This window comes from Narcine bancroftii, chromosome 9, assembly GCF_036971445.1.
Source record: "Narcine bancroftii isolate sNarBan1 chromosome 9, sNarBan1.hap1, whole genome shotgun sequence".
In the NCBI taxonomy this organism is placed as follows: domain Eukaryota; kingdom Metazoa; phylum Chordata; class Chondrichthyes; order Torpediniformes; family Narcinidae; genus Narcine; species Narcine bancroftii.
The window spans coordinates 64446813-64473258 of record NC_091477.1 but is presented as its reverse complement, the minus strand read 5'-3'; the positions used below and the strand labels follow the sequence as shown (position 1 = coordinate 64473258).

Below are 26446 nucleotides of genomic sequence, written 5' to 3'. Positions count from 1 at the left end.
CAGTTTAAGACACAGATATATTATGGAATTACCCATTACCAACAATATCCAGTGGGGAATCTGATCCTACAACTGCAAAATGTGATTAAATTTTGTCCATGATGGAACTTCTCTCTTACTTTGTTAACTCAGGATTTTGCAGGGTCTGGAATTACATGGACAGATACACCACATTTTACGTGGATGAAAGGAAAATGTTGCCAGACTGGGAGAAATGAGTGAACAGAACAGAGAGCATAGTCTCAATGGCTGATGGCTCTGCCTTCGTGCTGCGCGAATCCAGAATTTAATCCTATCCATTGCCAATTCTGACCTACCTCCTTGGAAATCTTTCTCTCATGCTGTGACTGACAGGCTTCTGCATCGCTGGCCCTGCTACACCCCTGGTTAGCTGATGCTCCGACTCATGACAATGGCTCATTCCTGTGCCTTGGGGGTGTACCTTCAGTTTACACCACTAAACCTCGTGTGTTGTTCTGTCCATCTGTGCCCTTATTATATTGTGCTGCTGGATAATCGTTAAGGCTTCAGTTTCAGCCCAAAAATCTGTTTGAGTATGTACCTGGAAAAAAAAATGTACTACAGTTCATCTCATGACTGTCAAATATGTCCTCCAGCCTCTCTCTTTTCTCTCGCTTTTCTTTCTTTCCTCTCTTCTCTCTTTTTCTTTTCTCTCTCTTCTCTCCTCTCTCTCTCTAGCCCTCCCTTTCTTGCATGGATTGATACACAGGTAGGTGCACTGGCATTCATCAAAAACTTTATGACAGTGAAAGGAGTTTTACAAAGTGACTATTTGAAAAGCACCAGCAGCATACAATGCCTTGAACTTAGTAACATTCCTTAATGCTTCACAGCAGCTTGGTCAATTTACTATGTGGAACCAAAGAGCATGTGGCCCAAAAGAGGATTCTAAGGGAGCAGTAAGAAGGAGGAGGGCCGAGATCCTGAGGGAGAAAACAGTTTCGGGTCTAAGCTAATGGAGAAGCAGGCATCATTAGTGGAACAGCTTAAATTAGAATGGTGGGGGTGGGTGGGGGGCAGAGATGCCAAGACGTTGTGAACCAACTCCTTTGGAGTCATAATGAGTAACCCTTTAAGTTGATCAAAAGACCACACCAGATCAGGCCACTGGCCTTTACTGGAGACTACTCCACTATTGCGCCCTACAGTTGCTGCAATGCTTCTGCTGTGCTACACCCTCCTGCTGTGCGTGCGTTCATGCTTGTCCTTCATCCTGCTGCCTGATGTTGATTTTGCTCTTGTACAATGCAGCATCTGTTTACTGAATCCATTTCAGTCATAACTGGCACATGTGGAGAATTGTTTTTCTGTTTGGTGGATTTCAACGCTGTGGGTTTTACAGAGATTGTGCTGGGAATTGCAGTTCTCAGGTTCTCGGGTTACCTGAGGCAGGGGAAGCCTTGGTGGATTGCTGGCTTGAGAAGTTAAGGATGAAAAGCCTGTCCTTCCATTTGGATTTAAAACTCAGAGGAGAGAAAACATCATGAGAACAAATGGATGTTGAATGATAAGCTGCACAACGCTATGGTTAGTTTCACTACTGCCCATTTCCAGTGACGGGGCTCGATCCTGATCTCTGCCACTGGCATATTCTACACATGGGTTCCAACCACATGCGCTGATTTCCCACCATGGCTCCAAAAGTGTGCTGTTTGATTAAAATGCCACTGTAAATCATGCTTACAAGGTGGTAGAAGAGACCTCGGCCCCATTTCTCGAATAACAGACCCTCAACATCCCTCAAATTATTGCCCTCTCAGTGAGCAGATTAGCACGTCCCTGGACAACTTGTGCTCTTATAAATGATGGTGCAACATTGTGGGAAAGAGTGTAAATCCACCAGCAGTAAGCCGATCACAAACCTTGGGGACTGATTCATTACCCACATGTCCATGTTGTCTGTTCTGTGGTTCTTTTCTAACATATATTTCTCATCTCGTTTTCATTATATCCAACGTGCATTTTTCTTTCTTCCTTTCCTTTTCTTTCTCTCTTCTGACCCTCCCTCCTTCCCTTCCACTTCCTTCTATAGATGTGAAGGATTTAGAGAATAATAACCGTAACTGCAGAGTAGCAGCTGTCAATCAACGAGCTGACAATTTCTCCACAGTGTCCGGAATTGTGGCTGGAGTGAGCCCCTCGCCGTCCCTCTCTGCTCTGTCCAGCCGTGCTGGCTCTGTGTCTAGCCTCCACGACCGGTTGATGATTGCCCCTGGCAGCGAGGAAGCCATTGAACGGCTGAAGGTAAGCAAATCCAATTTGGCAATGACAATAGGAAAAAAAAAGATTTAATTTTTTTAAATTCAGACCTAGAGCCCGGTGACATGCCCTTTTGACCAAATTACACCCAATTACACCCAATGCTGCCCAATTACACCCAATTAACCTACACCCCCATTATGTTTGGAACGGTGGGAGGAAACTGGAGCCCCCAGTGAAAACCCACACAGACACGGGGAGAACATACAAACACCTTTCAGACAGCGTGGAATTCGAACCCTGGTCCTGATTCCTGGTGCTGTAATAGCGTTGTGCTAACCGCTCTGCCAACCCTGCCATAAACAAGGGGAAATTGGAAATGCCAGAGTTTACATTGAACTCAGTAGTGGCACAGCTGTTGGAGCCATTGCTCCACAGGGCCAGAGACCTGGTTCAAACTTGATCTCAGGTGGTGTTTGGATGGCATTTACGTTCTCCCTCTGATCATCTAGGTCTCCTCCAGGTGCTCCAGTTTCCTTCTACATCCTAAAGACGAGTGGGTTGTCAGCTTAATTGGCTGCTGTACATGGTGGTGTGCGGGCGAGTATCTGGGGATAGTTGATGGGAATGTGGGGGAGGCAGAAAAAAATGGGACTTGTCTCAATGTGCAGTGAGACAAGTGTGCAAAAACAGAAGGGGTTGTATCAATAGATTTTAACTTCTGTCTAGGTTTGAGCAGAGGGAAGGCTGTAAATGTCTATAGTTTCCAGGGAAGCTATAGATTTAATTTTTTTAAATTCAGACCTAGAGCAACAATAGGTGTAGATCCAACAAGTAGCTAGTTATGTCATATTAGTAATCTCTAACAGAGCATGAGGCAGTAATGATCAAAGAGCAGTGGTGGTAAGACTGAGTTCAATTGAACGCTTGATACCAAGAAACATGAAATACCAACAAAGATTCCTGATTTTGATCAGGCATACCTCCAATAGATAAGGCAGGCATTATCTGAGGTATGCTGGCAAACTGATAGTGGACAAAACAATAGAAGTTGTGTGGGAAGAGTTCGAAGTGGAATTTAACATGGCATTAAATAGTCTTTACCCCAGAGAAATAGGATCTCTAACTGTCCAAACAAAGGCAAGGGACACCAAAGCAAGGAGGGGAAAGTGTGAAAGAAAATGCATGCAAATGCAAAATACATTTTCTGTCACAGAACAGTGAATATTCTGTCTGGGCACTCTCCTCCAGTTTCTGTTCAGCCCTCCCTGAGGGTGTCTCCTTTCCATCTCTGCTCTCCACCCCTTCCCTTCCCTCTCCATTCAGAGAGCCAAGAGCTTTTTCTCTTCTTCCCTCCCTGCTGAACCCAGCTGTGATCGGTCAGCCTGTGCTCCTCCCCCTGCCCCTTCCTCCTTCCTCTTCTCTATTCCCCCCTTTTAATTTTGGCGCCTGCCTGTCTCTTGCTCATACCGAAGGGCTCAGGCCTTTTACTTCCTATAGATGCTGTGTGATCTGCTGAGTTTCTCCCGCACGTTTGTGTTTGGTTCGGTTTCTGTCAACTCAGCAGGATAAGTAAATTAATGAACAGACAGTGAGAAATATGAATAGAAAGAGAGCAAGAATGTGACAAAACTGGAAAAACATTGAAAGAATTGAAGAAAATGTGGAAAGTAGGACATCAAAATCAACAAAAAATTAAAAATAGGCCTTGAAGGAGAGACAGAAAGGAATTGCTGGGAATGCTGAGTGACTAAGTGTCGTGGATTTCTACAGCGTGGAAACAGGCTCTGGCTCAGCTTGTCCCTGCCAAACATCATTCCACCTTTAGTCCCAACTGTCTGCTTTAGGCTCAGCTCCTTCCAATCCCCCCCCACCCCTACCTCCCCCCCCCCCCCCCACCCACCCTGCCATCCCTGGAGTTATACAGATAACTCTTAAAGGAAGCCCATGACCCTGTCTCCACCACTTTTTCTGGCAGCTCATTCCATGTGCCCACCACAATCTGAGTGAAAAACTGTCCCCTCATGTCCCTTCTAAATCCCCCCCACCCCATCATTGTTATGCCCTCTCATCTTAGGCTCTCCTACACTAGAAAACAGCCTGTCACTATTCACCAGTGAATAGTGGGGTACCGCAGGGCTCACCTGGGCCCACAGTTGTTTACAATATATATCAATGACTTAGATGTAGGAATAGATTGCAATATCTCAAAATTTGCAGGCCACACAAAGTTGGGTCGTGGAGTTAACTGTGTAGAGGTCGGTAGGAAGGTGTAGAGTGATTTGGACAAGTTCGGCGAGTGGGCCAAGATGTGGCACATGCAATATAATGTGGATAAATACCTCAAGAACAGGAAAGTGGACTATTATCTAAATGGTATCTGTTTAAGAGAGACTTGGGAGTTGCTGTGCATCAGTCATTGAAATTGAGCGTGCAGGTGCAGCCGGCGGTGAGGAGGGCGAATGGTATGTTGGCATTCATAGCAAGAGGATTTGAGTACAGGCGTAGGGAGATCCTGCTACAGCTGTACAGGGCATTGGTGAGACCACACCTGGAGTACTGTGTGCAATTTTGGTCTCCTTATCTGAGGAAGGACATCCTCACCATGGAGGGGATGCAGAGAAAATTCACTAGACTAATACCAGGGATGGAAGGACTTGCATATGAAGAAAGGTTGGATAGACTAGGATTGTATTCTCTGGAATTTAGAAGATTGAGGGGGGATAATATAGAAACATATAAAATTCTTAAGGGTTTAGACAGACTTGGCTCAGGAAAGTTATTTCCAATGCTGGGAAAAACTAGAACCAGGGACTACAGTTTAAGGATGAGGGGGAAGTTTTTTGGGACTGAGATGAGGAAATATTTCTTCTCTCAGAGGGTGGTGGATCTGTGGACTTCTTTGCCACAGGAAGTAGTTGAGACCGGTTCCTTATCAATATTTAAGAGTAGGTTAGATTTGGCCCTTGTGGCTAAAGGGATCAGGGGGTATGAGCAGAAGGCAGGAACCGGGTACTGATCAGTCATGATCATATTGAATGGCAGTGTAGGCTTGAAGGGCCAAATGGCCTCCTCCTGCATCTATTTTCTATGTTCCTATGTTTTTATCCTGTTGGCTTTCTATTTCATGTGCCCTCACTTTGTATACCACACAATTGTATGGGACTTTATCAATTTATCTAAAATCAATTTGAATAAAAATTCCTTTCCCTAACCCACTTCGTCACCTATTCAAAAATTCTATCAAGTTTGTGAGACACGATTTTCCATCCACAAATACATGCTGGCTCTCCTTCACATTTCCCACCAGCAGTTTCCCTCCCACTGATGTCAGAATAGCAGGTCTGTAGTTAGCCAGATTATCCTTATCTTTTTAAATAACAGCACTGTATTTGCCATCCTCCAGTTCTCTGGAACTTCCCCCACTCTCAGCTATGAGCTAAAAGTGTCTGTCAAGGCCCCAGTGGTTTTGTTCCTGGCTACCCTCAATTTTCAATTTTCAGGGATGCACCTGATCTGGATCAAGAGATTTATCCATCTTGATATGCTCTAAGACTACCAACACCTTTTCCATACTGATGCAGAGCTGCCCTAGTCTATCTTCAGTTACTGTACCTCCCTCGCCTCCCATTCCTACTTATCCTGTTCAACATTGAACAGTTGCCAAGTGTTGATTTAAGACCTTCCCCATCTCCTCTGGCTCTGCATATAGATGCCCATCCTAATACTAAAGAAGGCCTATTCTTTCCCTTGAGACCCTTTTGTTCTTAATACATTTTTTAAAAATTCCCTTACACTGTCTGTCAAAATCTCTTTTAACCCTCCTTACTTCCCTCCTCACTATGCTCCTACATTTCTTATATTTCTCAAGTGATTCCCTTTAACCTGCCTGTCTGTTTATGATATATGACTCCTTTTTCTTTCTGATCTGTGTCTCTAAATCTCTTGTTATCCAGGGTTCCTCCCACCTTTCAAAAATGTGTGGAATTTGTGTTCTACTTGGTGTATTTGGCCAGCACAGGCTCATTGGCTGAAAGGCCTATACATTTAAAATGTAAAATTTAGCTGATATTTAAATTTAAAAATTAAATTTAAAAAATGTCTAATGATTTACTGGATACATTCAGAAATGTGTGATGTTAGGTCCCATCAACCTTTAGCTCAATGATTATGTTTACTGTGTGGAGACCCACTTGCCAGCAAGTGAACCCACTCCCAAAAAATGACAGATGTGCTGTGGAAAATGTGGGAAATTGACCTGCATCCCCCAGGCTGATGACATAACTGATGATGTCACTTCCTGTCCATGTGACAAAAGCAGTGGTGCATATAAGCCCAGCATGCAAACCTGGTGATGTCAGTCTTGTACTTGACCCCACAGGATGTTCTTCGACTTCCCCACATATACATCAACTCAATAACGTGTACAGTCATTCCACAACATGAACACTGACATCTATAGTAGCTCAGTGTAGAATACTTCACTACATTGGTGGCCTCAACAGTCCTAACAATATTTGGACCCCGACATGAAAATTTTTCTTCAATGCATTTTTCAACTCTGAAACAGCCAATGTTTTGGACTTCACAACCACGTGTATGGTTTGACCAAGCAGAAGCCCAATTCCAGTCAAGACACATAACATCTGATTCCATGCGGTACTACTATGTAGTAAGTGGCCTGGATCAAGAGACGGCATACCGAGTTTCCGATTTTCTACAGTAGTCTCCGGAAGAGGGCAAGTATATGGCATTCAAGAATGTGATCATCCATAACTTTGACCTTTCATGACGTGAGTGAGCGGCCCATTTATTTCACTTGGATGGCTTGGGAGACAGGACCCCTTCTGCACTCTTGAATGAAATGCTGGCACTAGTGGAAGGACATAGGCCCTGCCTCACATTCGAGCAGACTTTCTTAGAGCAGTTGCCAGAAGATATACACATGCTGCAAGCCAATGAGGATTTCAGTGACCCACGGAGAGTCATGCCCCATGCTGACATTCTGTGGCGGGCTAAACTAGAAAGTGTGACATTTGTAGCACAGGTCACCAGATCCCACTCACAGCAGCAGCACCGTGCAACTCCAACATTAGACCGGCAGCAGGGTCGATCAAATCTGTTGTCTGACCACCAGTCGGCTAGGAGACAACAGGACAAAGATGGCATCCATTGGTGTTTCTACCATCAGGGATGGGGCACAGAAGCTCACCATACTGACCTCCCTGTGTGTTTCAGGGAAACACTGGGACCAGCTGTAGCTAATGACTGCATTGGCTGGCCATTGAGACAGCCTTTTATAAGTCTGGGGTGGACATACTGGCCGGGCTTTCTTGCTGGATACAGAGGCTGAGATCAGCCTACTTCCTCCTTTAGGGCATGACACATAACAGAAAACCCGGGCCATCATTGAAAGCCATAAACTGCAGTATTATCCAGACATTTGACACGTGTAGGATCCCGATTCAGTTCGGCGATACGAAGTTCACATTGACGTTCACATTGGCTGTGGTCGTACAACTGCTACTGGGCATGCTGGTTGATCTAGAGGGACGAAAGCTCATTCATACCAACATTTTCCAGACTTTCGCCCTAGGTGAGGCCAAGCTGCCAGCCCCACAATTCGACTCTGTTACTTTTTTGGAGAATGAATTCACCAGGTTGTTGGTGGAATTCCTGCAATAATTTCACCACATTTCACCTTAGCGATGCTGAAACACGGGGTGCAGCACCACATACCAACCAAAGGGCCATCGCTGCATGCCCGAGCTCACAGGCTCCCTCCAGATGAACTTTATCTGGCCAAGGATGGAGGGTATTGTGCAATGGTCCAATAGCTCCTGGGCCTCCCTGCTCCACATGATACTGAAGGCTGCAGGTGAATGGAGTCCCTGTGGTGATTATCACAGGTTGAACAAGATGACCGCCTTGGATCGCTACCCAGTACCACATTTACAGGATCGCGTCCAATCAGCAGGGAGCCTGCATCTTTTCCAAGATGGACCAAGTCCGGGGTATCATCAGATCCCGGTCCACCTGGATGACATTCCAAAAAATGACTATTATTACATGCTTTGGCCTTTTTGAATTCAGAAGGATGCCTTTTGGGTCAAGAATGCTGTGTAGACTTTCTAACGTTTAATGGACAGAGTGAGTCGCGATTTCGATTTTACGTTCATGTACCTTGATGAGCTACTTATTGCTAGCCGCAATCGTCAGGAACATCTGTCCCAGCTGTGCAAGCTTTTCACCGTTTGAATGAGTTTAGGCTGACCATCATCCCAGCCAAGTGTCAATTTGGTTTAGCGACCATCGATTTTCTGGATCATAGAATCAACGAACACGGTGCAAAGCCACTGCCAGGTAATCTGGTCATTCACTAAGCCCAGGAGTTTGTTGCAATGGTGAACTTCTATCATCGGTTTCTACCATCAGCGGCTTGCATCACGTGCCCCCTCTTCACCCTGGTATCAGGCAAGGTAAGGGATGTCACTTGGGATGAAGAATCGTCAGCAGCACTCGAGAACACCGAGGAAGCACTGGCTAATGGTGCATCGCAACAGACCTGATGGTGGATGGGTCAATTATGACAGTGGGGGGGAGGGGTTGAACAGTGCATCAATGGGCATTAGAAACCATTGGCTTTCTTTAGCAAGCACCTAAGTCCACCAGAATGCAAGTACAGTGCTTTAGTTGGCAGCTATCAGATATTTCAGGAACTTTCTAGAAAGCAGGCATTTCACTACTTTTACAGACCACAAGTCACTTACATTTGCCTTCACTAAGGTATCAGATCCATGGTCATTTTGTCAACATAGACAATTATATATTTTTCAGTTTACGATGTCCATTAAACACATCTCAGAAAAGCCAATGTAGTGGCAGATGCACTGTCTCACCCAACCATTCAATCTGTGCAGACCTTAGCCCAAGAGGTGGATTATGTGATTGTGAAAGTGCAACAGGTAGATGAAGAAATTCCGCATTACAGAACAGGAGACTCAAACCTGCAGCTGTAAGAAATTCTGGTTGGCCCAGGGGATCTCAAACTCCTGTGTGATGTATCTAAACGTTCTGGTAGCCTGGAGGCGGCAGGTATTTGATATGGTACACTGCTTGGCACATCCGTCGATCAGAACGACTGTCTGGATGGTGGCCAACAGATTTGTGTGGCATGGCTTTCTAAAACAGGTCAGCAATTGGGTGAAGACATGCACTCTTTGCCAGACATCCAAAAGCCTGCAACACTCGAAAGCCCGGCTACAATCTTTTGAGCTGATGTATCGGAGGTTTGACCACATACACGTGGATGTTATAAGCCCTCTGCCGGTGTCACATAGTTCCTGTTTGCTTCTCACTATAGTGGATTGGGCCACACGGTGGCCAGAGGTGGTTCCACAGGCAGACATGACCACCAACACATAGACCAGGTCCCTCATTTCCACCTGGATAGCACATTTCGGTCTACCAGTACACATCACATTTGAAGGGGTGCCCAATTCAAGTCAAGCCTGTGGTCAGCAATGGCCACCCTGCTTGGTACCGAGTTGAACCATATAACTGCATACCACCCACAATCCAACAGTAGAAAAGATCCACAGGCATTTGAAATCGGCCCTTATGGTGCATCTGCAGGGACCTAACTGGGTAGACGAATTGCCGTGGGTACTCTTGGGCATACAAACACCTCCCAAGGACGATATGGATTCCTCATCGGCAGAGCTGGTTTACGGCGCGCCCCTGATAGTTCCAGGAGAATTTATATCAAACTCACGCGGATGGGAGGAGACGCCCGCAACGGTCCTAAGCAAGTTCCGCGATAAGCTTGGTTTTTTGTTGCCCATACCAACATCTCAACATGGTCAGGCCAAGTCCTATATACCCAGGTCTTGCAGGACTACAAGTATGTTTTTGTTCAGAAAGAAGCACACCAAGCACCATTGCAGTATCCGTATAGGAGTTCCTTCAAGGTACTAAGATGCAATAACTCGATGTTCATTTTGGACATCGGAGGTAAAGAGGAAGCTTTTGCAATTGGCTGCCTCAAACTTGCCCATCTGGATGTGAATGGACCAGTCGTGGCTCAAGTTCCTCGGCAAAGAGGAACGCCGGCCAAACAAAAAGAATATACAGACTTTGGGGTTCTACAGCAGGATTTCCAGTTCTGTGATGGGGGGGGGGGGGGGGGCAAACCGGCTCCCGAAATGGCGGACATGCTGTGGAAAATGTGAGAAATTGTTCTGCATCCAACACATCTGGGCTGATGACATCACTGATGATGTCTCTTCCGTCCATGTGACAGAAGCAGTGATTATATATATATATGCCCAGCGTGCAAGCCTGGAGGAGTCAGTCTTGTTCGAGACTCCACAGAGAGTACATCGACTTCCTGGTGTATACATTAACTCGACAACGTGTACAGTGATTCCACAAGGTGTACATAAACATCTATGTAGTTCAATATAGAATATATTGCTACAACTGCACATTTCGTTCTGCACCTGTCTGCCCTTATCACAGATTAGAATTCCATGAGGTGAATCGTGATACATATTCTGATTCAGTTATTCACTTATTGACACTAATCCTATACTATTCCCATTTAATTCTCCCTATATTCTCATTAATGCCTTGCCCAGATTCTCCTAATCACCCACACTCCAGACATTATAGAGCAAGCTGTTAACCATGTCTTTGAGATGTAGGAGGTGTTTCGAGTCCAGAGGACCCCAAAACCCAGCAGCAATAGATATTCACCAAGACAAATAGTTACTTAAACAAAAGTTGCTTTTAATTATCTTTAAACATGAAAACAGAATCACACTTTAATTTATCACTATTGACTTAACTAACCTAACTTAACCCCCTTCTAATTCTAAGCGAACATATATGTAATGTATGTGTAAGTTCAGAAAAGATCTTTGGCTCACCGTCCAATCTCACTTCTCATTCCTTTAAGTTCTCTGGTTGCAGAAAATTCTTATACTGTGCACAGAATTTAACATTTATAAAGTTCACCAGGGTTTGGTGCTTGAAAGGTAAATGGTTACCGCTCAGGAAGGTTCTTGTCGATTTTCAGAGAGAGATTTGTTGTTCCAGAACACCTGCAACTGATTCCTTTTTAATCAGCTACTTCAGTGTCTTGCTGATGAAACTTGTCCTCTCAGGGTTTTCCAGGTGATACCCTCTTTCTTTCAAGTCACCACAGAGTTCCTTTTTGTTTCTCTTATTTCAAGTGAAATATTAGAAAGCCAGTCCTCTCCTCTTACATGAACCATAAGGGCTTGGACCAGACTGAACTAAGCACTCACAACCCGTCTTCCAAATGGGGATTTCCATAAGCTTGCCAGCTTGTCCTGTTCCAGTCCCAGCTGCTGCTGCTGACTGTAACACCGCAGAATTGATCTGTGCATGTGTGTGTCTCTCTCTCACAGAGAGATAGCCTGTTTGACTCTCTGCTTGAAAAACCACATGACCCTCTTAGAACAGCAAGTTCCATTGCAGATAATCTGTGGCTCCAACAAGTTCTTTCATCTATTGCATTTTTGTAAACAACAATCCATTAGTGAAGTCTCTTGGGCACTCTCCAAAGCTTTTGCAAAGGCTCTGAGGCCCTGACATGTCTAGCTTTAGCAGAGCTCCAGTATTTTAAATATGATCTGTTTAATAGTGTTTGTATGTGACCTACACTAACAAGCCTGCTCCAATTTATCTCCTAAAAACATACCTATAATCTGTCACAGAGGAAACAGAATCCAGAGGAAACCCATGTAGTCACAGGGAGAATCAAACTTGGCCAGGATTTAATCTAACTCTGGCTACTATCTACTGTTCGTTGCCTCAGTCAATTAGTTCCATTTGAGTTTTCTCTCTGAATGCAATAAGTAGACTTTTGTTGCAGCTGCCACACTAAATGTTGGATCAACCATCTGTTGGATTTTAAACCATCAGCAATTTCAACCTGGAAAATTCCTGCTTTTCAGCTAGAGCTGATTCCTGCCTCAATTGGAATAGCTCTCATCATTTTGAGGAGTGCGGCAGAACATACATAGACAGGTACATGGATGAGAGAGGTATGGAAGGGGCAGATCCGTGGGATATGGCAAAATAATAGTTCATCACAGACTAGAAGGAATAAAGGGACCTGTTTGTGCTGTGATGTTTTATGGTTCTATCTACTTAATGTCAACAGGAGACAGAGAAAATAATCGCTGAACTGAATGAAACATGGGAGGAGAAACTGCGCAGAACAGAAGCGATAAGAATGGAAAGGTAAAGCTCACTGCAAAATATGTGGTTTCATCAGGAGATTCATGTACCACTTTCAACTGCATAGTTACCTGAATGTGATCAGGGAACCACAGCATTGAATGCGGAGGCCTTATAATCAACATGTTACTCCACACGTCGTGGATTTGGGTCTTCTCAACAGTCCCATTGTTTCAATATAATGCTGAAATATTGATAAATATTGATAAATCAGTGTGCACACAAATAACAAAAGGAACTCACTTGGGAAGGCACTCCTGCGACTTTGTTAAGTGCTGTCAGCATCCCTCTTCAGCTTGACAACATCTCTCCTGTACTACAGTAACCAAAACTGAACATAATATTCCAAATAGTCTTTACCAATATCTTAACCAGCTCATTATGACCTCATAACTTCTATATAATACTCTGACTGATGAAAACCAAGGTGCTGAAAGCTTTTTTTGTCTATTCCATCCATCTGTAACACTATTTTCAAGGTACTATGTACCCGTACTCTGAGATCTCTCTGCTCTATAACATTCCCGGGTCTTACTCAGATGAGACCTCACAAATGTAACAACTCACATTTTTCTGTGTTAAATTCCATCAATCATTCTAATGCCCACCTGCCCAGTTGACCAACCTGCTGCAATGTCCGACAATAGTTTTCGCAATCTACAATGCCAGATACTTCAACGTCATCCACAAACTTACCAATCATGCGATGTTTATTGTCTAAATCGTTGATTTAGATGACAAAGAGCAATCGGCCCAGCACCAATTCAAACCAGAGGACATGGGTTAAGGGCATAGAGAGATAGGTTTATGGGAACATTTGGGGAAATGTCTTCACATAGAGAGCTTAGAATGGTGGGAGTGTGGAATGAGCTGCCAGCTGAAGTGGTGAATGCGGGCTCAATTTTAACATTTAAGAAGAAAAAAAAGAAAAATGTGGACAGTAATGGATGGAAGGGGTTTGGATGGATGTAGGCTGAGTGCAGTTTGGTGGGACTATTCTGAATAATAGTTTGACACAGACTAGAAGGGTCAATGGGCCTCTTTTTGTGCTGTACTGTTCCATAGTTCTCTGGGTTTATTCATCTACCATCTCACTTTAGATCTAATGTGATCTAACCTTCTAGAGCAGCCTACAGTACAAACCCTTATCAAATGCTTTGCTGAAATCCATATATACAACATCTACAACTCTACCCTCATTAACCTTCTTGGTCACATCTTCAGACTTCCCAGTCACAAAACCATGCTGACTATCTCTAGCCACACATTATCCATCCAAGTGCACCTACAGGTATATCTTGTCCCTCAGAATGCTCTCCAGTAACTTAACGACCACAGATGTAGGCTTATGGGCCTTTAGTTCCCAGGAATTTCCCTGCAGCCTTTCTCGAATAGAGGCACAACATTTGCAACCCTCCATTCTTCTGACACCTCTCCTGTACTTAATGACAACTCATAAATCTTGCCAGGGAATCTTCAATTTCCCATCCAGCTTCCTTGCACATATCTGATCAGACTCAGGAGATTTGTCTAATTAAGTTCATTTATTTGTTGCTTTTCTCGTATTTTTATGTAATTCAAGGTAATGGAATGAGTTTTCAACTTGGGAGGCACAGTTGGTGCAGCAGTTAGTGCAATGTCTTTACAACACCAATGACTGGGACAGGGGTCCAAATCCTTTGCTGTCTGTACATATTATATGCTTTCCCCATGTCTGCATGGGGTTTCATCTCTTCCCACTGTTCAAAACATACCGGGGGCGTAGGTTAATGGGATGTAAATTGGGTGGCACTGACTTGTGGGCCAAAGGCCTGTTAAAATTGATGCCATAATCCTGGTGTTCATTCATTATTGAAGGTTAACAACTTTCACTGGGGTTACATTCTTTGAATACAGAAGACCAAAGGATGATTAGTTAGAAGATATGAAAGACCAAATTGGTTTAAAGCACACTGCAAAATATTTGTCATAGCATCTTGGTTCTGTGTTCCATAACAGCAATATGATCTCATCAAACTAGCAAGAGACCTGTGTGTGCAGGAAAGTGGTGATACACTTTCACAAGTGGTGAAGAAGGCATTTCGTATGCCTTCCTGTATGAGTCAGGGCTGAGTGCAAGCGTTGGGATGTCATGTTAGAACAATACAAGATGTGGGTGAGACCACATTTGGAGCATTACAGCACATTAACAGGCCCTTCTGGTCCACCAGCCTGTGCTGTCTAAATACCCCAATTAACCTGCAACCCCTGTAAGTTTTTGAAGAGTGGGAGTGTCCAGAGGAAACCCATGCAAACACGGGGATAAAGTACAAACTCCTTTCAGACAGCACCGGATTTGAACCCTGGTTACTGGTGCTAACAAGCCAAGAAACAAGCCTTCCGTCGCGCATGCAGCCATCTTCAGCGCAAACTCCGGGAGATCCAAAATGAGTGGTGGACTAGCCTCGCCAAACGAACACAGCTCAGCGCGGACATTGGCGACTTCAGGGGTTTCTACGAGGCTCTAAAGGCTGTGTACGGCCCCTCACCCCAAGTCCAAAGCCAGCTGCGCAGCTCAGACGGCAAAGTCCTCCTCAGCGACAAGATCTCCATCCTCAACCGATGGTCAGAACACTTCCAATCTCTTTTCAGTGCCAACCGCTCAGTCCAAGATTCCGCCCTGCTCCAGCTCCCTCAACAGCCCCTAAGGCTAGAGCTGGATGAGGTTCCCACCCTGGATGAGACATATAAGGCAATCGAACAACTGAAAAGTGGCAAAGCAGCAGGTATGGATGGAATCCCCCAGAAGTCTGGAAGGCTGGCAGCAAAACTCTGCATGCCAAACTGCATGAGTTTTTCAAGCTTTGTTGGGACCAAGGTAAACTGCCTCAGGATCTTCGTGATGCCACCATCATCACCCTGTACAAAAACAAAGGCGAGAAATCAGACTGCTCAAACTACAGGGGAATCACGTTGCTCTCCATTGCAGGCAAAATCTTCGCTAGGATTCTACTAAATAGAATAATACCTAGTGTCGCCGAGAATATTCTCCCAGAATCACAGTGCGGCTTTCGCGCAAACAGAGGAACCACTGACATGGTCTTTGCCCTCAGACAGCTCCAAGAAAAGTGCAGAGAACAAAACAAAGGACTCTACATCACCTTTGTTGACCTCACCAAAGCCTTCGACACCGTGAGCAGGAAAGGGCTTTGGCAAATGCTAGAGCGCATCGGATGTCCCCCAAAGTTCCTCAATATGATTATCCAACTGCACGAAAACCAACAAGGTCGGGTCAGATACAGCAATGAGCTCTCTGAACCCTTCTCCATTTAACAATGGCGTGAAGCAAGGCTGTGTTCTCGCACCAACCCTCTTTTCAATCTTCTTCAGCATGATGCTGAACCAAGCCATGAAAGACCCCAACAATGAAGACGCTGTTTACATCCGGTACCGCACGGATGGCAGTCTCTTCAATCTGAGGCGCCTGCAAGCTCACACCAAGACACAAGAGAAACTTGTCCGTGAACTACTCTTTGCAGATGATGCCGCTTTAGTTGCCCATTCAGAGCCAGCTCTTCAGCGCTTGATGTCCTGCTTTGCGGAAACTGCCAAAATGTTTGGCCTGGAAGTCAGCCTGAAGAAAACTGAGGTCCTCCATCAGCCAGCTCCCCACCATGACTACCAGCCCCCCCACATCTCCATCGGGCACACAAAACTCAAAACGGTCAACCAGTTTACCTATCTCGGCTGCACCATTTCATCAGATGCAAGGATCGACAATGAGATAGACAACAGACTCGCCAAGGCAAATAGCGCCTTTGGAAGACTACACAAAAGAGTCTGGAAAAACAACCAACTGAAAAACCTCACAAAGATAAGCGTATACAGAGCCGTTGTCATACCCACACTCCTGTTCGGCTCCGAATCATGGGTCCTCTACCGGCACCACCTACGGCTCCTAGAACGCTTCCACCAGCGTTGTCTCCGCTCCATCCTCAACATCCATTGGAGCGCTTTCATCCCTAACGTCGAAGTACTCGAGATGGCAGAGGTCGACAGCATCGAGTCCACGCTGCTGAAGATCCAGCTGCGCTGGGTGGGTCACGTCTCCAGAATGGAGGTCCATCGCCTTCCCAAGATCGTGTTATATGGCGAGCTCTCCACTGGCCACCGTGACAGAGGTGCACCAAAGAAAAGGTACAAGGACTGCCTAAAGAAATCTCTTGGTGCCTGCCACATTGACCACCGCCAGTGGGCTGATAACGCCTCAAACCGTGCATCTTGGCACCTCACAGTTTGGCGGGCAGCAACCTCCTTTGAAGAAGACCGCAGAGCCCACCTCACTGACAAAAGGCAAAGGAGGAAAAACCCAACACCCAACCCCAACCAACCAATTTTCCCTTGCAACCGCTGCAATCGTGTCTGCCTGTCCCGCATCGGACTTGTCAGCCACAAACGAGCCTGCAGCTGACGTGGACTTTTTACCCCCTCCATAAATCTTCGTCCGCGAAGCCAAGCCAAAGAAAAAGAAGACTGGTGCTATAGTTGTGTTGCACTAAATGCTATGCTAGCCAGTTCTTTTCACCTAATTAAGGGAAGGATGTCATTATTTTGGAAAGATGTTAGGCTCATGAGCTACACTGTTCCTGCAATAACATATACACCCAGATGGGTTGAGCTCAGAGAGCAGACTAGTTTATTGCAGGCTGCTGGGCTGCACTTATACTCCCAGCCCGGACCTGGCTGAGAAGTGCGCTGGAGGGCAGTGACGTCACCCAGGTGTCACGTGGTCCCCGAGGATGGGTTTCTGAGCCCTGTGCTGAAAGAAAGGGAAACCCCCGACGGCACCATTTTGGCTGGCTGCTCCGTTGCGTGGCTTACAAGCGGGGCCGGTTCACCTGCCTCATGGTGAGCTGCCACAAAGAAAAGATTGATGCGGACGTTTTTTGGACTGAAGAGCCTGAATTGTGAGGAAAAGCTGGGTAGGCATGGATAAGGTGAATGATCACAATTATTCTATCCAGAGATCAGAGCCCAGAATGAGAGGGCATAAATTTAAGTTGAGTAGAAAAAAGATTAAAATGGACGCAGAAATGATCTAGCTGCCATAGGAAGTGGTAGAGGCAGGTACGTTTAGACAGGCAGGCCAATGGAACCAGCTCAGGTGGAAAACCTGATGAGTGTGGATGAATTGGGCCATGGGGTCGCTATCTGTGCTTTGTGATTCCAGATTTAGTGGGCACATGGGGTAAAATTGGAGCTGGGTAATTCAAGAAGGAAATGAGGAAGGGTAGCATGGAATGTTATGAAAGGGCCATATAATGGATCGGATGTTGAAATCAGCCAGGGCCAAATCGAGTGTTGCAGGGGGCTGAACGAGCAATTCTTTTTTCGGAAACGAGAACTGGATGTTTTTAGCTGAAAGCTCACACCATTGTCTGTACTAAAGTGGAGGGCAGAAGAGTGTTAAATGAACAGATTTTCAATGAATATGGCAGCGCAATATTCAAGCCTTAAATGGAACCCAGTCATTGATGCTCACAGTTCCACTGACTATTCTCATGGCAATGACAGCTGGGTCTTCCTTTTAATGAATACAACATTTGTATCAATGCAAGGCTATCTTCACACCACTCGTACTCTGTACATGCAGTTTAGTGATCCACTCTGTTGGGCTTAGACAGCGTTGAATGTTGAGAAGGGTACTTATTTTCAACTGTGAACTGGCCGAAAATTAATAGATGGCAGCCTTTCAGGAAAAGGTTGGCTGCTGGAGTGTAACCCTCTGCAGATCCTCATTCACATTGAGATGAAGAACATTAAAGGCAGCACAGTACTGCTTCAAGAAATGCAGGTTTGTCACTAGGTTCAGTGTTCACCTCTGGTCTTGTGTGTGTTGGCTTTGTACTTTCTCCAGGTGTTCTGGTTTTTATAGAAACATGGAAGTTAAAGAGTTCCCTTTCACCCACCTTGACATGCCTGCCAAGATGCCTAACTACACTCATTCCATTAACTGTTCTTATCCCCTTCAACCTCACTGATTCATGCCTAAATGTCTTTTACCTGCTAGGATTTCACTTGCCTCCTTCACCTCCTCTGACAGCTAATTTTCTATACCCACCACCTTCTGTGTGAAAATTACCCCTCATATCACATTTACATTTCATCCTCTCACCTAAACCAATGTCATCTCGAGGTAGACATCCCCTACCCTGAGAAAAAAAGGGTATGTGCCCCACTTAGGTCCCTCATAATTTTATAAATCCCTGTAGGGAGTCCCTTCAGGCTTCTTTGCAGAACAATGACATGCATCCAGGGAAAACTGTCCCAGCCTACCCAGTCACTCCTTATAATGCAAGCCCTCCAGTCCTGGTGTTTTGTGCAATTAAATCAGGTTCAGTGGGTTCAGAAAAACAAGACCTGACACAGGCTACACAAACAAAGGATGTTCTTCATTGCACACACGGGGAAATTGTAACGGGGAAGACACGGGGAACACTTAGTACTAAAACAATATAGGATGCAGCGATCTCCAATACCAGTGACTGCCTTCTCTCTCGCTATATATTACACACAAGCATTAATATTTGGTAATTGGCACACTAACTATACAGGGACTTAACTCTCACTTCTGGTACACTGTTCCAAGGTGGTAAGGTTCAATACTATGTACAGTATTCATTTTAAATAATGTAAGTGATCTCCGATACCAGTGACTGGCTACTGTCTCCCACCTGTACAGGAACTTCAGCACACACTCCTGGTTCCCTGATGCTAAGTATTCCCACACAATATGATGGTTTCACTCTAAGTGTAGTGTACACCTTACCAACAACTGCTCCAGTGAGGTCCACAGTTTGTGATCTGGTGAAGAGCAGGATTTGTAGTCAGGACCAAGGAGCAAAGAGATGGGCTGCTGCATGTGGTGGGCTTTTAAAGTGCAATAAGCTGGGGAGTCTGGCCCAGGTAATGACTAAGTGATTTAAAGAGGCCCGTGGTCAGCTGTGCACAATTCTTCTTATTTGCGGCTCATATATTTAATGATACTTCTTCAAACTGCACTCAGATAACAGGCCTGCCTGTGGACAACATTGGGTTAGAGGCAAACTGCCAGTGGTTCATTGCATTGAATTACAAAGCACTCATCCAGCCAACCTTTGTGCAAGAGCCAATCACCTCAGTTGTTTGCTGTTCAATGATAAATGCTCAGCAACTGTAACTTTCTGTTTCAGGGAGGCCCTGCTTGCTGAGATGGGGGTGGCTATGCGTGAAGATGGTGGTACCTTGGGCGTTTTCTCTCCTAAGAAGGTATGTTAAATCTGAAGGAGGTGAAAGAAAAACTGTTTGCATCTTAATTTACCAGGGATATGGGAATAATAGTTTTGAATGGATGGCTTTGGCAAACTCTTTGATGGGTTGGCAAAACTCACTGGTAAGAAATGAGAGGTCGCTCATGGGACAAGGCAAGAGGTAAACTATCATGCGTATCATTGTTCAACAACTTTAATAGAGGAGGATTGGTAGGGATCAAGCTTTATGACATCAATAGGCAAAATTACGAATGCAAGATGTTTACGGTCTTATTGAAATGTGGTAGCACAAACCAACAATGAGGTATCAGAAACAGGGAAATGGCTGACCAGCTAATATGTTTCTGGTTAGAAGATTAATGTTGGCCCAGCCAGTTATCTTTTAACTGTCTTTCAATATTCATACAAAGGTATAAAGGATCTTTAGTTCAATATCTGCTTTTAGGATGGTACTTACCATCTTCAATATTACATTGAAAGTTACATTTGTCTAATTCTTGAAGTCAGGTTAATAAACATGAGTTTCATAAAAGAGGTGAGGTTGTATAAAATATGCATCTGTTAATCAATTCTTCCACACATAAAGAATTTGATTGTCTACGTATAGATATATGGATAAATATATAGTCTCTAACAAAGTAAAATCTTCCAAAGTATCTCATAAGAGAGTGTGGCAGAGAGTTTGAAATAAGCTATTAGGACAGAGAGGAGATAAGCGAGAAAGTCTGCAGATGCTGTTTTTGTAGCTTTAATGCACTAAAGTGCTGGAAAACTCAGCAGGTCCCACAGTGTCCAGAGGAGGCAAAGATCTATAACCCACGTTTGGAGCCTGAGCCCTTCGTCAAGGCGCCTGAATTAAAAAAGTGGGGGGGGAGAAGGGAAGAAAGGGAAGAGCACAGGCCAACAGGCAAGATGCCGGAGATAACGGGAAAAGAAAGCTGAGAATTGATCACAGGAGGGGGTCAGGTCTCCGTCGGAATTGATCACAGGAGGGGACAGGTCTCCGTGGGAATTGATCACAGAGTGGGCAGGTCTCCGTGGAAAATTATCTCAGGAGGGGGGACAGGTCTCTGTGGGATTTAATCACAGCAGGGGACAGGTCTGTGTGGGAATTGATCAGAGAAGGGTCATAAATCGGAGTATTGAATTCAAGAGTAGGGAGGTTATGATAAAATTGTACAAGGCATTGGTGAGGCCAAATTTGGAGTACTATGAACAGTTTTGGTCACCAAATTATAGGAAAGATATAAACAAAATAAAGAGAGTGCAGAGAAGGATCATGAGAATGTTGACAGGATTTCAAGGTTTGAGTTACAGGGAAAGGTTGTGCAGACTAGGGCTTTTTTCTCTGGAGCGTAGAAGATTGAGGGGGGAATTGATAGAGGTGTTTAAGATTTTAAAAGGGACAGACAGAGTAAATGTGGATAGGCTTTTTCAATTAAGAGTGGGGGAGATTCAAACTAGAGGGCATGGTTTAAGATTGAAGGGGGGAAATTATAAGGGGAACATGAGGGGAAATTTCTTTATGCAAAGGGTGGTACGGATGTGGAATGAGCTTCTTGCAGATGTGGTTGAGGCAGGATCATTGATTACAATTAAGGAAAGACTGGATAGTTACATGGAGAGGAGAGGACTGGAGGGATATGGACCGGGTGCTGGTCAGTGGGACTAGGAGGGTGGGGATTTGTTACGGCATGGATAAGTAGGGCCGAACTGGCCTGTTCTGTCCTGTAAGTGGTTATATGGTTATATGGTCTATGTGGGAATTGATCACATGAAGGGATAGGTCTCCGTGGGAATTGATCACAGGAGGGGTCAGGTATCCGTGGGAAATGATCACAGGAGAGGGGCAGATCTCCGTGGGAATTAATCAGAGGAGGGGACAGGTCCTCATGGGAATTGATCACTTTACAGACATTTTCTGCAAATCCACCAACTCCCACAGTTACCTTGTTTACAAAGGATTCTATTCCTTTCTCTCAATTCCTCAGTCTCCACTGCATCTACTCCCAGGATGAGGTCTTTCATTCCAGAACACCCCAGATATCTTCCTTCACCAAAAAATGTGGCTTCCTCTCTACTGCCATCAATTCAGCTCCTTTAAATTCGGCTTATCTGTCCTGGTCCCTTCAGTTCCTAGAGACAACGAGGATAGGACCCCTTGTCTTCACCTACCATCGACATCTACATCTAACATATCATCCTCCACAATTTCTGCCGCCTATTGCGTGATCTCATCACCAGACAAATCTTCTCCTCTCCTTCCCTCACTTCCTTCTGCAGAAACTGCTCCTTCTGTGACTCACTCATCCCTTCCCACCAATTGCCCTCTTGCTACCTACCCCTGCAGGAAGCACCCCACCTGAGGCCACACCTCCTCCCTCACTGCCATTCAGGGCCCCAAACAGTCCTTCCAAGTGAAGCAAAAGTCCACTTGTGAATCTGCAGGGGTCGTCTACTGAATCCAGTGATCCCATTGCAGTCACCTCAATATCAGAGAGACTGGATGCTGACTGGGAGATCATTTCTTTGAGCATCTTTGCTCTATTCTCTGTATCAAACTTCCCCATGGCCAACCATTTTAGTTCTGCACCTTGTTCCCACACTAACATGTCTGTCCATGGCCTCATGCACTGCCAAACCGAGGCTGCCCGTGGGCTGGAGGAATAACCTAATATTCCACCTGCACTCTCTCCAATCAGATGGCATTGGGCATCTCTCTCTCTCTCTCTCTCTCTCTCTCTCTCTCTCTCTCTCTTTCTCACTGTCCCTCAGTCTCCAGTTTCCCATCCCTTCCCTTTCCATTTGGAAAGCTGCCCCCTCCCTCTAGCACTCCTTAGCTTTTTTTGGCCTGTGCACCTCCCCCTGTCCCTTCTCCCCTCTCTCCCTGTCCCTTCTCCCCTCTCCCCCACCTTTTCATTCAGGTACCTGCTTGTTTTGTGCACCTACTTTGTTGAAGGCTCCAGCCTGAAATGTTGCTTATGCATCTTTGCCTCCTATGGACACTAAGGGAATTGTTGAGTTTCCCTGGCACTTTTGTATATTAAATTGCTGTAGAAAAGAGTTTGGTTTGCAGCATTTCCACAAAGTGGCAGTTGAGGACATGCAGTCAGTGGTGAAACTGTTCGATCGAGGATGTCCAAATGACCAAAGCCAATGTAGTGCAGATCTTCCAGAAGGCTTAAGGTCTGGAAAAGGCCATTTGAAAATGAGTGAGAACTTTTAAATTCTTACTGCAAGTTGCGATAATTCAGCAAAGCACAGAAGCGATGGACAAAATACAGTAGGTTCCTACTGGAGCATCATGTTTTACACCATTCGAAGCTTACCTGTGGTGGGTGGAGTGAGAGCACTGGGAATCGTTAATAATAGTTAACCCTTTGTAATAAAGGCACAGGTAAGGATTTCAACAGAAGATGAGCTGAGAAATATACAGGAGGACATGGGTATGGAAAAACCGGATGGTGTTTTGTGAGCCTGCAGCTGACGTGGACATTACCCCTCCATATATCTTCATCCGCGAAGCCAAGCCAAAGACAAGAATGTTGCAGCTACACAACTCCTTAGTTTGACCCCACTTGGAATATTGTGTTCAGTTCGGGTCATCTCATTACATAGATGCTATAGAGAGGGTCCAGAGGAGATTCACAAGGATGCTGCCTGGATTGGAGAGCAAGCCTTCTGAGGGTAGATTGTCTTTTCTCCTTGGAGCAATGAAGGATGAGGGGGCAACAATAAGTGAACGGCCAGAAGCTTTTTTCCCCAGAACATGAGGGGACACAGCTTTAAGGTGCTTGGGAGTAAGCACGGGGGGATTGTAAGAGTTACATTTTTCACACAGAGAGTGGTGAGTGCATAGAATGCACTGCGATTAATGGTGGTACAGGCAGCTGTAATGGTCTTTTAAGAGATGATTAGAAAGGTTTATGGAGCTGAAGAAAATAGAGTATTGTACAGTAGGGAAATTCTAGGTAGTTGTTATTAATTATGTTGTCACAACACTGTGGGCCGAAGGGCTCTTTACTCTGGGTTAGATTTCTATGTACTATGTTCTATGATATTTCAGAAAAAAATGGTTTGGCACAGATTAGAAGGGCCAAAAGGACCTGCTACTATGCTGTAATGATCTATGGTTCTATATGAAAATCAACATTGTCTGAGCACATATTGGGATGACAACGTGTTAGGCATCAGAAACTCAAGCCTCCAAAGCACAGGTCCTCTGTTTCCAATTGAGAAATGTGAGATGATGTACATAAACATTGTGAGTAAGTGTGTATCCAACTGCAATTAGCTGCACAGCTCTCAAATTCCAAAAGCTGCTGCTTTATAATGTGTATCTCAGTGTCATATGCTTTTTGTTTTTCACTATCTCCCCTTTTCCACTACATTAACTCTCATCCCAACTCCTGCTTAACTCCGCAAACATTTAATTCCTGTTAGATTGAACATAGAAGAGCTGCTCAGATGTTGCTGGAGTCTCTGGGGGTGTTCTCTCCCAAGGAGGTTTGTTCTGGATGATCGTGCGTGTGAATTGTTACGCTCTCTTTCATTTGGTTTGCTCTGTCACTTATAAGGTAGAAACCCCGATTTCATCATTTGGCTCTGACTCATTTCTCAGCACCGATGCCGTCTCATAATGACCCAGCTTCAGGGAGGAAAATATGATCATTCTGTCTAATTTTGATACTCGAGCCCAGTCGATCTCACAGCACCACACTGCCTCCTTCATATCCCACTCCCTATTCAGCTCTCTCTCTCTTCCTACTTCCTTCATTTCTTGGCCAATCACTTTCCTATTCTTCCAGACATTGTCTATTTCTTCCCACTCCCTCAACTTCTGCCTCCATAATCCACTCTTCTCTCTACCTCATTCCACCTCTCCTTATTCACTTTATCACCTTCTCCAATCACCCCTTAAGTGTCATCCAATTTAGGTCATGGTGAACTGAGGCTTGAAATGATCCTTAATCTATCAAACCTGTCAATTGCACCACCTTAGAACAATCAGTTAATTTAACCTGGAGAAAATCCTCTGATTTCCCTCAAGGTAAAATTGTTTTAAATATCTGGTCGTCCAGTCCATGTGTTCTACGTCCTTGCAGAGGAACTTTTCTTGTGTTCAAATCCAGCAAATCTCCACACTCCCCATTGAGATGAGGTCTGACCATTTCTTTTTATGTTTCTGCCCATTCCTATCAGTATGGCCTAGTTTTGAATGTGAATAAATCCCAGCCCTGCACTAACCCATTGAATTTTGGTCACATTGCTGGGGAATGTTTCCCAACAAACTCAGCAATCCACAAAGCTATTGGTTTCTACAGCTCCCCTGACACGTTAGCCCAATGGAGTTTGTTGGATTATGTCCACTTCCACAGAAACAAGACGGGTGCCTGGATTCATTTACAGTTGGGTTTTTGGATTGATGGATCAAAATAAGGATGGGCTTAGCAGTACGGTTAAAAAAAAGTGAAGGGTAGGTTCCCATCCCCCATATTACTTTCCCATCATACTTTCCATACAACCCAGCATTTAAGAGGATAAAGGAATGTGTATTACTTGCACTTTGTCAGAGATAATTACAATACTAGACATCCAACCTGAACCTGGTTTGTGGTGCAAGCTAATCGTCCTACCACCTTACTGAAATTCCTGGACGGTCGGGATATTTCAGAAGTCTCAGCGATTGGTGCGTAGCCAAATCTGACACTACCGGAGGAGCACAAAACATTTACACAAATTGTTAAGGATTAATTGGTCAGATTATTCTCTTGTGATTTCTCGTCTACCCTGAGTCGATCTCAGCCAGAGCAGCAGCAGTTGTATTAAAATCCAATCTCAGCCAGTGGCTCCTACGCATTACAAGTGGCTTGTTACTTATTAACTCATACTGGAAAACACATTCGCCTCTGATGCCAGGTTGTCCAGGTGAACTCAAGGGACCTGAAATACTGGGATCATTCAATTGAATCTCAACATATGAAAGGAGGGAGCCATTTGATCTGTTCCTGCTTTTGGAAATAGCTAAATTCTTGGCTCTTCTTTTACCATGCAGCTCTGCAAGTATTTCTTCCTTGTGAAGACAACCCTCTGGAAGGTTACAACTGATTATTTTCCCACCATGCACATGACAATTCATGCAGAGAGAAAAAAAACCCACCAATATTTTTTTGACCAACCGACATCTCTTCAAGGTGGTCAGTGGGGGAAGAGGGGTAAAGTTCCATTGCAGTGTCTCCAGTTCCTTGGGAAAGTTAGGACACAATCCTTTGGGGGCAGGATGGCAGAGTCGACATGTTGGCATTTGCAACTTCAATCTCATCAATCCAACAGCAAGTGACAATATTTTTTTAATGTAAAATTTGATGGAAGTGTCATCAGTACAGAGCTGCCTTCCATAAATGCCACTAGGGTGGTCTGTAACCTTCCAAAGTACCACTGTTGAGATTATATTGCACAGTGGAAGATGCATTGTTTTGGCAATGCATTCTGAGATGTGTATGACGTGTCACTTTGTGAGTTTGTGGCGTTATGTGTGAAATGTTTTGTTGACTTGCCACATCAAAATCAGGGCTGTTAAATTTAAAAAAGCAAAAAACACAGCACCCGCATCTTTTGAAATTCTTAATTTTTTAGCGAGCAAATCCATTAACATCAAGACACAACAT

At 44.7% G+C, this 26446-nt stretch overlaps 1 protein-coding gene across 3 annotated transcripts in view; it reads left to right on the top strand.

Annotated features, from left to right (window-relative positions):
- Window positions 1-26446, top strand: part of kif1aa (kinesin family member 1Aa) — a 381215-nt gene that overhangs the window by 42644 nt on the left and 312125 nt on the right. For all 3 annotated transcript variants that reach the window (XM_069899341.1, XM_069899340.1, XM_069899343.1), the window contains 3 exons: window positions 2132-2265; window positions 12413-12492; window positions 19701-19776. In XM_069899341.1, the coding sequence (XP_069755442.1) occupies window positions 2132-2265; window positions 12413-12492; window positions 19701-19776 (290 nt within the window). The remainder of the gene's footprint in view (window positions 1-2131; window positions 2266-12412; window positions 12493-19700; window positions 19777-26446) is intronic.